The 16224-nt window shown below is 39.7% G+C and overlaps 1 protein-coding gene across 1 annotated transcript; it reads left to right on the top strand.

Moving 5' to 3' along the window:
- Positions 1-6213: 6213 nt before the first annotated feature.
- Positions 6214-14772, top strand: LOC133986311 (aminoacyl tRNA synthase complex-interacting multifunctional protein 1-like). Its single transcript, XM_062426142.1, has 4 exons — positions 6214-6619; positions 10395-10603; positions 12806-12974; positions 13981-14772. Exons 1-4 carry the CDS (start codon positions 6214-6216, stop codon positions 14145-14147), a joined length of 951 nt encoding a protein of 316 aa, XP_062282126.1. The 3' UTR covers positions 14148-14772.
- Positions 14773-16224: the final 1452 nt, after the last annotated feature.

The raw sequence follows: 16224 nt of genomic DNA, 5'->3' as shown, positions 1-16224 counted from the left end.
CTGAAAAAATACAGCTGGCAAATCAAGTTGTCGCTGCCAAATTTCTGGCAGAGTTTACAGTACGTACTTTAGACGGATTACCTTCACTTGTCAAGCCAATATAAATATGTCAACAAGTCTCAGTGCCAAGCTTATCAGTAGTATTGTGTTTTTTCATGCGCACTGATTCCCTTGGCTGTCAAACAGACTATAATCTGTGCATGATATGAAACCAAAACAATACAAGGAGACAGAATTGGATGACTTACATCCGTTGAAAGACAAACTGTGTTTTGGTATAAAAGGAAACCTGTCAAATTAGACGAGTTGGAAATGGTCAGGGTTTTAATTTCAGGAATTTGATGTAGTATGCTGTTTTTAATGGCACAGAAAGCTTGTCTCTTTTTTTTGTGTAGATGATGAAAAAAGGCATACATGTTTACAATTGTAGAATAATTGAGAAGTTTGGTTTGGATGACATCCTTACTAAGCCTGCTCATTTTGGAAATGCATGCGCCCTGTTGTTTTCAGGGGTTTTTTTGGGTAAAGGATATCTGTCCACATTAAAACACCTGAACAATAAGAACATGTTCAGCATAAATGCTACCTGTTAATAAGGCAAGCAGCAATTCCTGCTCTGGTACACTGAAATCAAAGCACAGTTTTATGATTGCGAATTCACCTGATAAGAATGAATCCAGGAAAATGAAAGAAAACATCTTTTTTGTGTGATCAGCAACATTGACATTTAAGCCATTTCTATTTTATTTTTTTAAAGCAGCATCCCCACTGAGTTAACACGTAGCTACCTAACTTAAAGGGGACCTATTATTTTTTTCCTTATTTTCAGACACATATAAAGTCAGAATGTTGGATGTTTATGTAAAAAGTGGCCAATGTGTAACTGTATGTCGAAGTACTCCCCATGAGCAAAAGGCACCAGTTTTTAACATTGTTTTTCTACTTTCTGCCTGAGCTGATGTTAGCTCATGATTTTTTCATATACCATTTTGGAATAAGGCTGTTACATAACAAAATGTGGGGAAAGTGAAGGGTGTGAATACTTTCGGGATGCACTGTAGTCCTCTGCTCCACACACAGTGAACACATTCACTGCTCTGCTTTGCTAACATTATGCCATTTTTCATTGTTTGGGGGTAGTCAGGCTGAGCCATGACTATTACACAGCACACAGATTTAATAGCCGCCAACTATAAAGTGAATGTGAAAATGTAACACGACGTTAACCCTCCAGATTTGTTATTTTTCAAATAGTTTGAGTCATAAACAATCCTTTCATTTTGATTAGCATTTTATTTTCTACTGAACTTAATATACATTTTTACTTTAACATCATCAAACCTTTATCGCCACCAGCAATGTTAACTATAAGATGGTGAGTAACTCAGCTAACACATAGCATTTTGACATACTTAGCATCTACATCAGAGACATACACTACAGCTAGCTACAGCTCTGCCTGTGGGTCAGAAAAATGGTGTGCAGCGTGAACGGAGGACCCAAACAGATACATAAAGATGCATTTTCAAATTTAGCTAGCTTTGTGTGGACACACTCTTAGCCTTCCATGTTAATGCTGATTGTTATTCACATTCATAATCTGTTACAGTTCTTTTATTTCCTTTTTCTGTTATGTTGTAGTTCTGTCAATCACCTCTTGATCGCATTTCAGTAATATGAACTAACAATTGATGGAGTTGGTCTCCTCTCACATTCCTGCAGACTTTCAAGAAGCACAGACCCAAAAACACTGAAATCTAACCGGGAGTTTTCTCTCAGTCACTGTTTCCATTATGTCCTGCAGCCACCTGGGACTCTGTTATGTAACATGCACATGTCCACACTCCCCTATTTGGGTCAATCATTGAAGGATCATTGAATGTATGGGCAGATGTTTCATGACAGCTGTGGTGTTAGCAGGGGCCACATTGTAATTTTTATTTCTTCTGGCGTATTGTGAGAATTTGTTCTTGACTGTAGCAGCTTTATAGATGAAGTTAGAATATTTTGGTTCTGACTGCAGTGTTTCAGCGTGAAATACTGTCTTCAGTCCAGGAATTTCCCAGGGAAAAATTTAACAGTTTTACACATTACCTCACTTCTTCAACTACACACTTACCACTTCTACAGGTAACCTACAATTGTAACATGACTGAAATGTGTGGTAGCAGTATTGGAAACATTAATGAATGTACATTTTCATATACTGTCTGTTAGACAATGTGGTTAGCTGGGTTTATAGAAAACCCTTTGCTTTTCAACCATTGTTTACCTCTCTAGTTTTTGGATATGTAAGTGAAGGGAGGATTTGATTCTTGCTAGCCTGATGTGAATGCAGATTCAGGACCTTTAAGCCTCTGTATGTTTAACAGCTCACATGGGTGAGACAGCACAGCACTTTGATTTCTCTTGCTCTTTTTGTCTTGTTCCTCACTGCCTCCCATGTTGTTTCCCTAACCTGCCGCCACTACCCCAGCGTGTCCACACATTGAGTTCTGGTCTTCTTTTTCTGTTGACTCCTTCTCACACTTGCACACAAATACACCAAACACTTGTCTCTATCTGACCATTTGTTTAGTTACCATAGCGATAAGATAAAGTAAATCACATCAATTCTCAGCAAGCAGATCACTTGATTCTGGCTGGACTGCCTAATGGGACGTTTTTGTGTGTGAAGTTTATTTAAGGCCTTTTTTACAGAGCAACAAAAAATGTGACCAAGATATTAGTTTTGCCTGTTTACAGTGTTTTAATTCAGTCATTTCAATAGGAGCTATCTTACAGGAATAAATAGAATTCAATGGTAATTTACACAAAAGACATAATAGACCTGAGTGCACTCAATGTAATCATGTTCAATGTACTTATGAAATAATAGATTGTTGCAAAGAACTATGTAATTTGGTACCATTATTAAAATAGGAGTGTCCTTGAAAAAAATCTCAATCTAAACATTTTTTTTATTTTTATGTATTTGTTTATCTGACCAGAAAAGCACACATTAATCAACAGAAAACAAACTGTAAATGTGCCACTCATTGGTTGTATTAACATGGCATATATCTTATCAAATTCATACACACAGTATAATGAATATGCACAAAATATTACAGTATGCATCCACCAGTAAATAATGTCACTGTATAACAGATGGAACTGCAGTTTGCCAAATTGCAAAAGTAAAAAAAATACAAAATAACACTTGCAAAGATGGTTTGATTGCCATGTAAATAAATGTTGCATGTTCAGCTGACCTACAAGCTCACTTTCTGACCTGTGAACTTACAAAAAAAACTCTTAAAGTTACCGTAGCAATTCATTCAAATAGAAATTAATGGACACTTTCTCTGTTTTTCCTTATAGTACCAAATTATGTGAATTCAGGAAACGTCTTATAAAGTATTAAGAGATGATTTGGAAATTACACACTTGTCCGATAAAGCATTACCCAACATAGTTTTATCATTGGTAGTTAATTAAGGCTGTCATCCATTTCTTTTTGTTCTCTTTGTCACGTTTCCGTTTTCTTCTGGTTGTTTAAACCTTCCTATATTGCACTTTATCCCTCCAGTGAATGGGGAACGGCTTGAGAAAGTCTTTTTTCATGTACAGCTTTTGAGAATGAGGGCTATTGTATTGAACATGGCACGTGACCCATGTATTGCTTATTGTATAATGTTCTTGTAATCTTTTATCTGTACTGTTGTGTGTTTGGGGGGGGGGGGAGTATCAATATATTGCACACTATACCCAGCAGAAATATCAGCATAGCTATTTTGTTATATAAATGAACTGTAAGTATGATTAAGAGTGTTGCTGTCCTTTTCTTGTACCATGATGCACGTGTAGGAATGTCTATGATTGTGAGTTATAATAAATTTGAATCAGGTTTTTTCAACTTCGATTAACCTGTTCGTTTTACTTAAGAAGGTCAATTAAAAAGCATGTGTTACATCTGCTCCTGCAATGTAACCTGCTAATCCCTCTGCTTCCCATCCTGTGTCTCCCTTACCTTCCACCACTCCCCCAGCGCTCCCTCTGTCTCCCTGTGTTTGTGTGTGTGTGTGTGATTGTGTGAGTGGGACAGGTGTGCTGGAGTCAGACCAGAGCCTCATCAGCAACCTGTTCCATAATAAAGACCTCTATAAATACACTACCAGATGATAGAATATCATAGCATGACTCCTGCATCTATGACAGCCTGCCCACCTTAGTCGCAGAATTTATTTGTTACTTTAAAACATTAATTGATGCAAAGGGTAATGTAAATTAATTTTGTGAGTACAGTCAACACAACATTTCTGTGTATTTATGCTGCAATGTTGAAAAGTTAGCTAGACAGCACTTCGAGAGTGTCATCTCTAAAGTGCTGTCTGTTGTTTTCAGTATATGATGCATTTTTATAGTGCTTCTTTTTCACCTGTGGTTGTTTTTCTCTGCAAAGCACCTGCTGACAAATCTATTGATTCAAACTTTGTGAAGTAAAACTGCCTTAATGAAGACACACGAGGCTGCATCAAGAATGAAAATTACTTTGCTTGTGTGCAAAACAGATCGTCTATCGACAGCTCACTGTCTCATTTATATATTTTCTCACCCTGTGTCAGATCACGTATGCAGGTGATGCTCAATGGGAATATTTCCTGTTACAGAAGCTTCCAATAAGAAGATTGTAAAGAAGGACACTGCTGCAGCCACCCAGGACAGGTAGTGTGGAGGGGATAGGGATGGCAGAGGGGCCCCGCCAGTCAGTGTCCTGGTCTCTGCCTGCTGGGAAGAATCTGGTGTCTGTCCTGATGGAGTACAGCCAGCACAACAGGAACCCCATAAAATTCATCATCACTGGCCAAACAGGCCCACTACATGACCCAGGGTATTGTGTACTTCATTTTCTTTGTTCTCCCCCACCTCACATTCTTCAGTTGTAGTAAATGTTCTCCTCAGGGAAGAAGTTGATAGCTATTTCTGTTCAATATCAGCTGAAAAGACACAATAGTGTCTGTGTCCCTCCACTCTTTACCACTGTTTTCAATCCATCCCTGTAGGCGGGCAACTGTCTGGGAGACACACTTGTGTTATCCTCAGGTTTACATTGTTGCGTCTCTTTTATCTAAATGTGAGACATCAGGAATGTGTTATCTTATCAAAGTGTGACATCATGCCTGGTCTCAGATTCAAAAGTGGAGAACTTTTCAGCCCTTTTCACTCTGGCTTGTGTTCAGGTTCATAAACAGGGTGAAGGTTGGAGAAAGTTTGTTTGTGAAGCCTCGGCTCTGAGGAGGGAGGCAGCCCGCCAGCTGCCAGCAGACGAGTTCATCAAAGAATTAATAACTGACAGGAAACACAAGTTCAAGTGCAGTTCAACAAGGTGAGAAGTCAGAATCACAGGTTAATCCAATACCTGCCTGATGCATCAGTCTGGGTACACACACATACATAGCTATACACTGGATAAAAATATCTTACTGTCAGGGTCTCCCCGGTCCTGGAAACATCTGTTCTTTTTCTATTTTAGAAACAGCACTGACACCGCTTCTTTCCTTATCAAGGTCTTCAATGACATCCACTTTAACACAGACAGTGGCAAAGTCTTAGTAGTACTGGATCTCGGTGCTGTATTCAACACACTCAACCAGAACAAGACCTGCTGGAAAACTACACATAGGACCTCAGCACGTGGTTTGAGTGATCAGATCACAATGTATTTAGTGCTGTCCACTTGGGATTGGATCACCCGAGATGCATGTTAATGCCAGGTGAAAAAAAGGGTCATAGACAACTTGTAGACATCTGAAATGTGACTCTAACTACACACTGCTTTTTGTAAGTTGTCAAAATCCAAAAATATTGGAAAAGACTGGTTTCATCTTTAACAGTGTGTTGCTGTTATATTATCCATTGTGTCAAATCTACATCTGGATAGTAACGACAGCTGTCAAATAAATGCAGTAGAGTAGAAAGTAGCCTACAGTATTTTCCTCTGAGATATAGTAGCCTACAGTGGAAGTATAGCGTAAAATGGGAATACCTCAACATTGTACTTAACTACAGTACTTGAGTAAATGCAGATTGAAAGGCAGTTGTTCTCCTGCATGTTACAGGTATAGTAATTGCAGTAACATGTTTTAATGCTGTAGATGGCAGTAATGCACCCAGCAGCGTTTGCACTGCCTGAAGAGTAAGAGTGGGCGGAAGATCGGAGCATAAGGATTGATGGAAGATATCTGCTCAAACACTGGCGAGAGGATGGGTCGCAGTGAGGAGCTCAGTGACTTTCAGCGTGGCACCGTCGTAGGATGCCACCTGTCTAAAAAGTCAGTGCGTGAGATTTCAGCCCTGTTAAACCTGCCACGGTCCACAGTGAGCGCCGTTATTTTGAGGTGGAAACGCGGAGGAATAACCACGGCTCTGCCTCGGAGCGGCCGACCGCACAAGCTGAAGGAGGAAGACCGTCAAATGCTGGAGCAGATCGCGGTGGAAAAGTGTTTGCCCTCAGTAAATGCTCTCACCACCGAGTTTCAGAGCGCGTCCGGAGTCGACGTGAGCCCCAAGACTATCCGCCGGGAGCTGCGGGAGATGGGCTTCCGCGGCAGAGTATCTACGTATAACAAGCCTGCAGGTGGGTTCACATGATTTGGGGGCATGGCAGCTTTAATAACACATGGATTTAGTTTTAGCAATGAACAAATTGCTCTCATGCATCCTTTTCCTAAACTGTTGGTGCTCTCCATTCTACTGCTGCAACAATCTTCACCCTCCAAGGAAGGCTTTCCACTGGATTTGGGGACCTCATCTGCTCCCATTCATCCACAAGAGCATTAAAAGATAGGTCCACAATTTTTAAAGTATGTCCTGAAACAGTAGTCAGCTGTCCATATGAACACTGACAGAGGTTTCCCCCTGCTGTGATCATTCTTCTTGTTCATTCTGGCTATTAAAATACCTACTTCAAATGTGTTTTCAATGTTACAAAAACAGTGTGTCTAAGCAGTCATTTTGTGCAAAAATAAATTTAAAGTTGACCTGAAGCTTATATGAGGCTTGAGCAGTCTGAGTTAGACATATTTACAGTCTTGGCATCAAATTCCCTCTTTGTGTTACTTGGGAGAGTGTTTCCCTGTTGCGCTGGTGGAAGTACACTATATGTACAAAAGTATTGAGACATCTGGCCATTACACCTACAGGAGTGTTTATGACATCCCTTTTTAGTCAAGTTCTTCCACACCATACTCACCCAACCATAAACAACAAAAACTTAATGGACCTTGTTTTGTGCACTGGGGCACTGTTATGCTGGACCAGAAAAAGGCCCCACAAATTTGGAAGCATAGAATTGTCCAAAAATGTCTTGGTTTTGAAGATATCCTGTCACTGGAACTAAGGGGCCTAGCCCAACCCCTGAAAAACAGCCACCAAACTTTAATGTTGGCACAATGCAGTCAGGCAGGTAACGTTTTCCTGGCATCCACCAAACCCAGACTCGTCCATCAGACCTCCAGACAGAGAGGTGTGATTCGTCACTCCACAGGACGTTTCCACTGCTTCAGAGTCCAGTGGCAGCGTGCTTTACACCACTTTGTCCGACACTTGGCATTGTGCTTGGTGATGTAAGACACAGTTTTTGTGCTGATGTTAATGCCAGAGGAAGTGTGGAACTCTGCAGTTATTGAGTCAGCAGAGCGTTGGCGACTTTTACGCACTTGTTGACCCCATTCTGTGTCTTTATGTGGTCTCCCACTTTGTGGCTGAGTTGTTGTTGTTCCTAAACGCCTCTACTTTTCAACTGACTTTATTGCAAAGGTGGAATCCCATGACAGTACCATGCTTGAATTCACTGAGCTCTTCAGAACAACCCATTCTTTCACTAATGTTTGTAAATTTGGACTTAATGGTTGATTTTATACACCTGTGGCAATGGGTCTGAAGGTAACACATACATTCAATGATTAAGAGGTGTGTCCCAATACTTTTATCCATATAGTCTATCTCCCATTGAAAGATATCTTCTTGATTTGATTTATTTGGATACTGAAGCTTCATATTAGTGTCACATAAACTTTTAAATATAGTTTTGCACACTGTTGATTTTGGTCTCCATCACTTAAATTGTGAGTGGATTATGAAGGGATCTTTTAATGGTCAGTATGAACAGGAGAAATAAAGGCAAGAAAAACCTACTTCAGTGTTTATTTGGGCAACTGACTTGTTTTAAGACAGAGTTGAAAAATGATGCACCTGCCCTTTAGTAATGTCAGCAGTGAGGTTTGGCCATAATGCCTGGCTCACAATCAGTGTTCATCCCAAAGGTGTTTATTGAGAAGTTATTTTCATAGACCTGGTTTTGTGCACAGGGGTATTGCCATGTTGAAACAGGAAAGAGTCTTCCCTAAACTGTTGTCACAAAGTGGGAAACACACTATTGTCTAAAATGTTGTCACTATTTTCTGGCAGCAAGATGGTTCAACAATACCCTGCATTTCCAAAGGAAAGAGGCATTTATGGGCACGAGGCAGGAAAAATTCTTGTTAATGTTGAGATTGAAAGTCCATGCTCCAACTTGGACACAATGAGTTTAAAGAAAAATCTCCCCACCAGATCCATTCAGGATCTGTTCTGGAGTTTTAGATAATAACACACAATTTTCACTCAGTTAACCCATTTTGACTCTGAAAACAAAATGTTGTCGGATTGTTTGGTTTGATGTTTCTTGGCATGTGTGTATAAACCATAGCACTCCAGTGAGGGATAATACTACCTCATACCTAGGTTTACATTAGCCATTATATGCCAGATTTTGGCCAGTATCACGTGTTATTGTCCAGCAGATTAAAATATCAGCCAAAATGGCCAGTGGGAAATATGCAAAATAAATAAATGTATAAATTGTTTAATAACATATTAAATACCATGATATTGACACAGCCTATAAGACATGTTACCAAGATAATGCAAATTAAAACAAACGTAGCATAAGTTTAGTTTTGCCTGTTTTGTTGAGAAATGAATTGGGTGTTTGGTCTTGTGACTGAGCACAGTTTGAGATTCAAATTCCATGAACGAGGGTGACATAAGTGCCACAGCCGAGGCCAGCAAGACCACAGAAAAGCGTAAATGAAATGGATGATGCGAGTGTGACAAAAACTAAAAAGAACAAAAGATGTTTCAGACTAGTATGACAGGAGAAGTTCAGATGGTTAAAACATGAAAATCAGTTAAATCAGTTTTCTGGGTTAACAGAGTTATTCAAATCACTTAAAGCCCTTGATTTTGAAAACACAAGTTTATAAAGACACAATGAATCTGTTAGTGACATAAACATTTCCCTGGAAAAAACTGATTCAGGAGGTCTAATAATTGATGAAACTGAACATTACAGTAGACAAAAAATCTGAATGTATATGAAACAGCAAGTTTTTGGACAGGCAATAGTTTTTTTTCCCCAAGGTTGTGATTTTACCCAGCAGCACTAATTTTTTTAAATCATAAGCGTGAAAGAGGTTTTGATGAGCAACTTGCACTCAATTATAAGTTCAAGCAGAAATACCGGACCCCACTCGCTGTGACAATGAAGCAATTACAAGTGTGTACTCACACCAGCAGTGGAGTGGCTATAGTTCATTCTGTACCATGAGCTATGGACGGATTAACTAGAGAAACTAGGAGAAAGACAAACATTTCATTCACTCTTTGCTTTCCTGTGCATTGTATCTACTTCAGAAAACTCAGTTTCACTCCAAAAATATTAGCTTTAATATGCTGCCTCCACTCTTCTGGGAAAACTTTCCACACGATTTTGGAACCTGGTTGTGATGACTTGCACACACAAAAAAAGCCATAGTGAGGTCAGACACTGATTTTGTGCAATATGGTCTGGCTTACTGTCAGCTTTTCAAATCAAAGGTGTTGGCTGTTGGAGTTGTGGTCAAAGCTCTGTGCAGGCCAGTCAAGTCAAGTCCTTCCCACCAAACTGAGAAAACCATCTGTAATGGTCCTCATTTTGTGCACAGGGGCAATGTCAGGTTGAAAGAGGAAAGGGTCTCCCCCCCCCCCTAACTGCTGATGCAAAGTTGACATAAGTTGGATGCTACTGTAAAACATTGTGTGCTGCAGATTCCAGATGGCTGCAGCACTTCATATATTATGCACATTCCGTATTATAAAAAACACTCTGAGGGCTCTCTTCAGCAATCCCTTCCTCAATAATTTATGAACACCTGCTGTCTGAGTTTTGCTAAAATGCACAACACCTTAGCATATTATTATGTGCATATGTTAATTTGTATAGAGCAAATTAAAAGCAAAGAAACACAGCAATGGAAAAATATGTTGAGGCTCAATCCACAGTGTGTTTGTGTACATAAGAAGTATAAACAACATTTGCCTTTCTTTGCCAGGAAGGAAGAAAGCAAAGACGAAGCAGGCAGCCGCCTGCCAAGATGAGGCCCAGATGGATGTGTCTCATCTGGACCTGCGTGTTGGACGTATAATCTCAGCCTTGCAGCTTCCAGAAACTGACAGTCTGTACAGGGAGGAGGTCGATGTTGGAGAGGCTTCTCCGCGGACGGTGGTCAGCGAACTGGGCAAGCATATACCTGTAGACCAGGTACAGTATCGGTATTAATTGTGTAGTGGGTTTAAGGAGTTTCTAGAAAAGAATTTGTTTTTAGGTATGATTTATAGGATTTAAATTTACAATTATTTCAGATTAACAATCTTTTTCTTTTTTTTCAAATTAAAATAAGATTTATTGGCATGACAGATCCGAAATTCATTTTGCCAAAACAGTAGAGAAGATTACTAACATTGACAGATGATTACAAATAAGTATACAATATGTACATTTCAACAAACATATTATTGTCTAGCCTGAAAATTATGAAAAACACCCATCAAAATCATCCTGAAGCCAAGATGACATCCAAAACGGCTTACTTTGTCAGACTAACAGTCCAAAACCAAGATGTATTATATATACAATGATATAAAACAAATAAAAGCAAGAAAAAGCACACTTAAGAAGCAGGTACCAGCAAATATATGGCTTGAAAAGTGACAGTTAATGATTAATCATTGAGTTTTGATTGTGCAGTAGATGAGGGAGCCTGTATGCCTTACAGTACAAAGACAGTGTACACACGCCCAAACATGGTTACAGCTGAACATTGCAGAAATATATGATAATGTTGTTGACCATCTCATTACAAAACCATGAGCACAAATATGCTGCTATAACAGCCTCTTCTCTTCTGGGAAGTCTTTTCATTATATTTTGGAACCTGGCTGCAAGGATTTTCTTCCATTCAGCCTTCAGAGTATTACAGAGGTCAGGTTCTGATTTCTAGGCATGAGTCACTGTCAGAGTTGCCGTCCATCCCAAAGGGGTCCAGGGGGACTGATGTCAACGATCAGTGCAGACAGGCTCCTTGTGCATGGGGAATTGCATGTTAAAACAGGAAAATCCTTCTCCTAAACTGTTGCCATCAAGTTGGAAACAAACTATTGACTAAAATATCATTGTATGCTGTTGCAGTAGAAGAGAAAAACCCCCAACCAAAGGTATGTGGACACATGCTTTTGGCTATATAATGTGTCATGTAAATAGAAACACGTGTATATAGTAACTGATTTTGCCATACAAGCTGTAAAACCTTAAAAAATGGGAAAGGGGTGGACTTTTCATACAAAGACAAACATAAGACATTAGCTTATTAAGCAGCTGACAGGGTTACAGTGACTTTGCCTTAATAGGTGCATTGTGACTGCAGCTGGAAATACAAAGCAGACTCCTGCTGCCTTCTGGATGGTTTATCAGTCACATGTTTTTGTGTACTGTTTGTCTGGTAAGTGCCCCTTAGTTACAAGAAATCTTAATGTTACAGAACACATATTTATTATTATATGCTGTTATATTAATATTTCTGTCCTGTCTTTACACAACTGTGTGCCTCCAGCTTTGCAGCAACAATTTAGAGAGGCCATTTCCTGTATCAACATGACAATGCCCCCCTACCCCCACTCAAAGCAAAGAACCACAAATAAATGGTTTGTTGATGTTGGAAAAATTGACTGGACAGTTCAGAGTCCTGATCTAAAGCACCTATAAATCTAAAATTAAATTGTTGTTTGACTTTCTTTTTATATGACCCATTAGACATTTCTGTCAAGCAAAAAAGAAATACATTATGTGTTTTATGGAAATAACTCTATAACTGCCTATTATAGAGGGATGAATATTAGACACCATTCAGAAATACTACTATCCCGATATGGGCAATTAAATTGAGTAACTACTACTTGAGTGTCTACAGCATGCATAAAATATTGCTAAGCTAAACAGTCTGTTCTGTAAACACTGTCTCAGTCTAGATATAAAATGTGAAAGTACCACCAAAACAACCTATCATGACAACACGAGTGATTCAGATAATAAACATATATAATCATAAAATGATGTGCTTCAAGGGATGTTATTATTTCCTAAGATCCGGCATACATCATCTCATGAAATGCTGGATTTGTTCTTGCAGCTTTTGGCAGAAACTGCCTCTGGTCTTTTTTTCTTTTCATTTTTTACTACAGGTTTAAAAGGAAAACAAACAATAGACCCTCAGACAGTGAAATTGAATTAAGGGATTAGAATTGGCTTCATTGTTTGTATTGGATTATGAAATTTTCATGGCATGTACTAAGACCACATCAGTTGAGGGTGTTTTTGTTTTTTGTTTATGTAAATTAGGTATAATTTGTTTTTCTTCTGTATCATCTGGGTTGTAAAAATGTCTTTAATGTTCTGTCCTCCACACAGATGCAGGACCGCATGGCAGTTCTGCTGTGCAACCTGAAACCAGTCAAGATGAGTGGAGTTGTGTCCCAGGCGATGGTCATGTGTGCCATCTCTCCAGACAAAGTCGAAATCCTTGATCCTCCGAGTGGAGCAGCACCAGGGGACAGAGTTACCTTCCAGGGTTTTCCAGGTACTATTACTCATATACTCTACCTCCAAAAACTGATGAATCTTTTCCATCCAACCAGACACAAGGTATACGTAGTCACTAATAAGTCACTTGTCAGTGATTATCACAGAAGAACTGAACTGAAGGAACTTTCCACAAAATTTCCAAAATTCCACTTGGCAACTTGATGCCCCTTCATACTGCGTGATTTTGGACTGTTCCAGATAAAACTTGACAGTTGTGACAGAAATCTTTGGTCTTACATGACACTGAGACCCTTCCACTGGCTGCCAATTTACAGCCTTGCTAACCAAAAACAGCAAGCGTCAATCAATGGCAGTCAATTCTGATTCCGATTTCAGGCCCAAAATACCACAAAGTGACTGCTGCTACAGTCAGATTACAACATGAAATGACATAAAGTACACTCGAAGGCCGCTGTAATGCTAAACACAAGCATCCCTGGATGCATAGTAGTGGCAGCGCTATGGCCAAAGTTTGTTTATTGTGTACTACATTGTCAAAGCATGAGGCGGGTGCAGATGGATGATGTGAGTTAATAGCATGTTTCTGTTTGCATTAGTTTATTTTGTTTACACCAGGGGTTCATCACACACCACACTACTACCTTCCTGTTTAAAAAAAGACAATGCCCCGTGTACAAAACAAGGTCCACAAAGAAATGTTTTTCCTCAATCCCATCAAACACCTTTGTGATGAATTGGAATGCTGATTGTGAGCCAAGCTTCACTGCCAAAGCTCACTGCCGGCCTCACTGATCTCCTGCAGCTGAATGGGAGCAAATTCCTTCAGCCAGTTTCCATAATCTTGTGGAAAGCCTTTCCAGAAGATTGGAGGCTATTACAGTAACATATTACTACCCGTGGTTTTGGTGTTTGAGTAGGTTATGCGAGGACACCACAAAAGAGTTACAGTATATGACCTCGATCCGTAAATCCTGCATATGTTAAGGTCTACTTAAGAGCAGAGGAGGTTCTAATGTATTAAACTGACTTCTTCATTGCAGGTGAACCCGACAAAGAGCTGAACCCCAGAAAGAAGGTGTGGGAGCAGGTTCAGCCTGATTTACGCACAGATGGCCAATGTGTCGCAACCTACAGGGGAGCTGCCTTTCAAATCGATGGCAAGGGAGTGTGCAGAGCCCAAACCATGAGCAACAGTGAAATCAAATAAACGAACAGAACTGCTTGAAATAGCTAAGCACAAATCCCTGCAGCCGGACAGGTTCCAAAATGTTGTGGAAAGCCTTCCTGGAAGAGTGGAGGCTGTTATTGCAACAAAAGGGGGGAGCAACTCCATCTTAATGCTGGTGGTTTTGGAATGACACGTCCAGCAACCACATGGGTGTCATGTTTGAGTGTACACATACTTTTGTAGTGTAAGCCAAGAGACGTGAAAACAGTATGTTGTCCTCTGTTGGACAGATATGAACATTACTGCTGCACCATTTTTATGAAAAGCTGTAGTTCTGTATTTGGTCAGAGGATGGCACTACAGTACCCATGATGATGTGAAGCATGTGGGAATGAGAATGTACTGCAAATACAGTTATTCCCAAGTATAGGTACAGTCATACCCAGCATGGTAAAATGAACAAGGGAAATGAAATTCTGCAGAAGAATTTGGTTGGGGAATGTTTGAGAATATATAAATGCTTTCCCCTGACGCCTCAGCGATCATTTCCACAGAACAGTGGATGAAATTCCACAGTGCAGAAATCCCTTTTTAAAACAGAAACACTTAATAGTTTTGCTTTTGATAGGATGAAAACCAGTTAAAATGTACCAGTACCAGTATGTGTAAGCCTTTGAACATCTGTTTTAAGTATGTAATCTATCTAATGCATTATATATAAGGGTCCAGACAATGTTGTCCTAAGTAATCCTGCATCTGTTTATCTGCAGTTTTCCAGGAAATCAATTACAGTTTTGTTACTCTGCTGTTATGATACCATTACAGTTTAAATGGTAAACGGTAAATGGACTTAAAAAAACGTATATACTTATATAGTGCTTTTCTAGTCTTTTTGACTACTCAAAGTGCTTTTAAACTACATGTCACATTCACACACTGATGTAGCAGGGGCTACCACATAGGGTGCCAACCTGCCATTCATACACTGTTGGCACAGCCATTGGGAGCAATTTGGGGTTAAGTATTTTGCCCAAAGATACATCAACATGTAGACTGGAAGAGCTGGTAATTGAACTGCCAAACATCCGATAAGTGGACGGCCGCTCTACCTCTTGAGCCACAGTCGCTTAACTGAACCTTAAGTTTGCTATGTTTTTGTCTCAGCTTCTTGGAAAACGAAAAATAAACCAAAACATCTTTGTGTTGAAACAAACGGTCTTTTGTTGTTTCCCTTGGGTGGAGGAGAGAGAAAGTAAAGTCCATAGAAGATATACACACCGAGTTCTTCTTTCCTTATTTTAAAGGAAGAACTGAAAATGTGCATGTAAAGAATGGGGATGTGATTCAGGAACTAAGAAATGGAACAAAATGTCCTGCTGGTAATTGTATGACAGCACAAGAGGGCTGATAAGGAAGGGCACCAAACTTTTCATGGACAAAAGCAAGGAAGCTAGAACTCTAAAGTGGATGAAGGCCATGCTGCCAGAAGAAAATCTAGTGTACAAATTTCTCAAAAAGGAAGACATCCCTCTTACTGTTATGTGACAATATAAAGTATTAATGGATTTTATTAGCAACTTTCCTGTTGCTGTTATACTTTATAATGTATACATCCAGATTTTTTGTATCCTAAGAGGTTTCGGGATTATTGTCCCCCTTAGTTTTTGTAAGGAAGTAGGCCCACAGAAGCATGAGAAAGACATTTTTCATCTTAGGCAACACTGTGTGTAGACTAAATATCACAGGCTGACTAATACAACCATTTAATACTAAAAAAAGGTTGCTGAAATTAATGTCATGTCACCCCCCACCCACTTACAGTGCAAGCTATTCATTTGCAAAGCCATAGAGAAAACCATACTGGAGTTAATGCAGGCACTGTAAAGTTTCACCACTCATTCTGGCCCACCGTCAATAACAACCGCTATAAGTCCTGAAAGTGTGTAGCCGCTCGATTCAACGCTGTTTATTGGAGGGGAAAGTTTGTAAACAACCACATGAAGTCACATTTCGGTTGCGCTTAGTCAACCTGTGAAGAAAAGCCCTCTCCCCCCTCGTCCTGCATCCTGTTTTTGCAACACCACAAAGGGCAGGAAACCCAACAAAACTCTCTTTC

Source organism: Scomber scombrus, chromosome 2 (assembly GCF_963691925.1).
Source record: "Scomber scombrus chromosome 2, fScoSco1.1, whole genome shotgun sequence".
Classification (NCBI taxonomy): domain Eukaryota; kingdom Metazoa; phylum Chordata; class Actinopteri; order Scombriformes; family Scombridae; genus Scomber; species Scomber scombrus.
The sequence above is the reverse complement of the archived record's forward strand: the minus strand, read 5'-3'. Positions and strand labels throughout refer to the sequence as shown.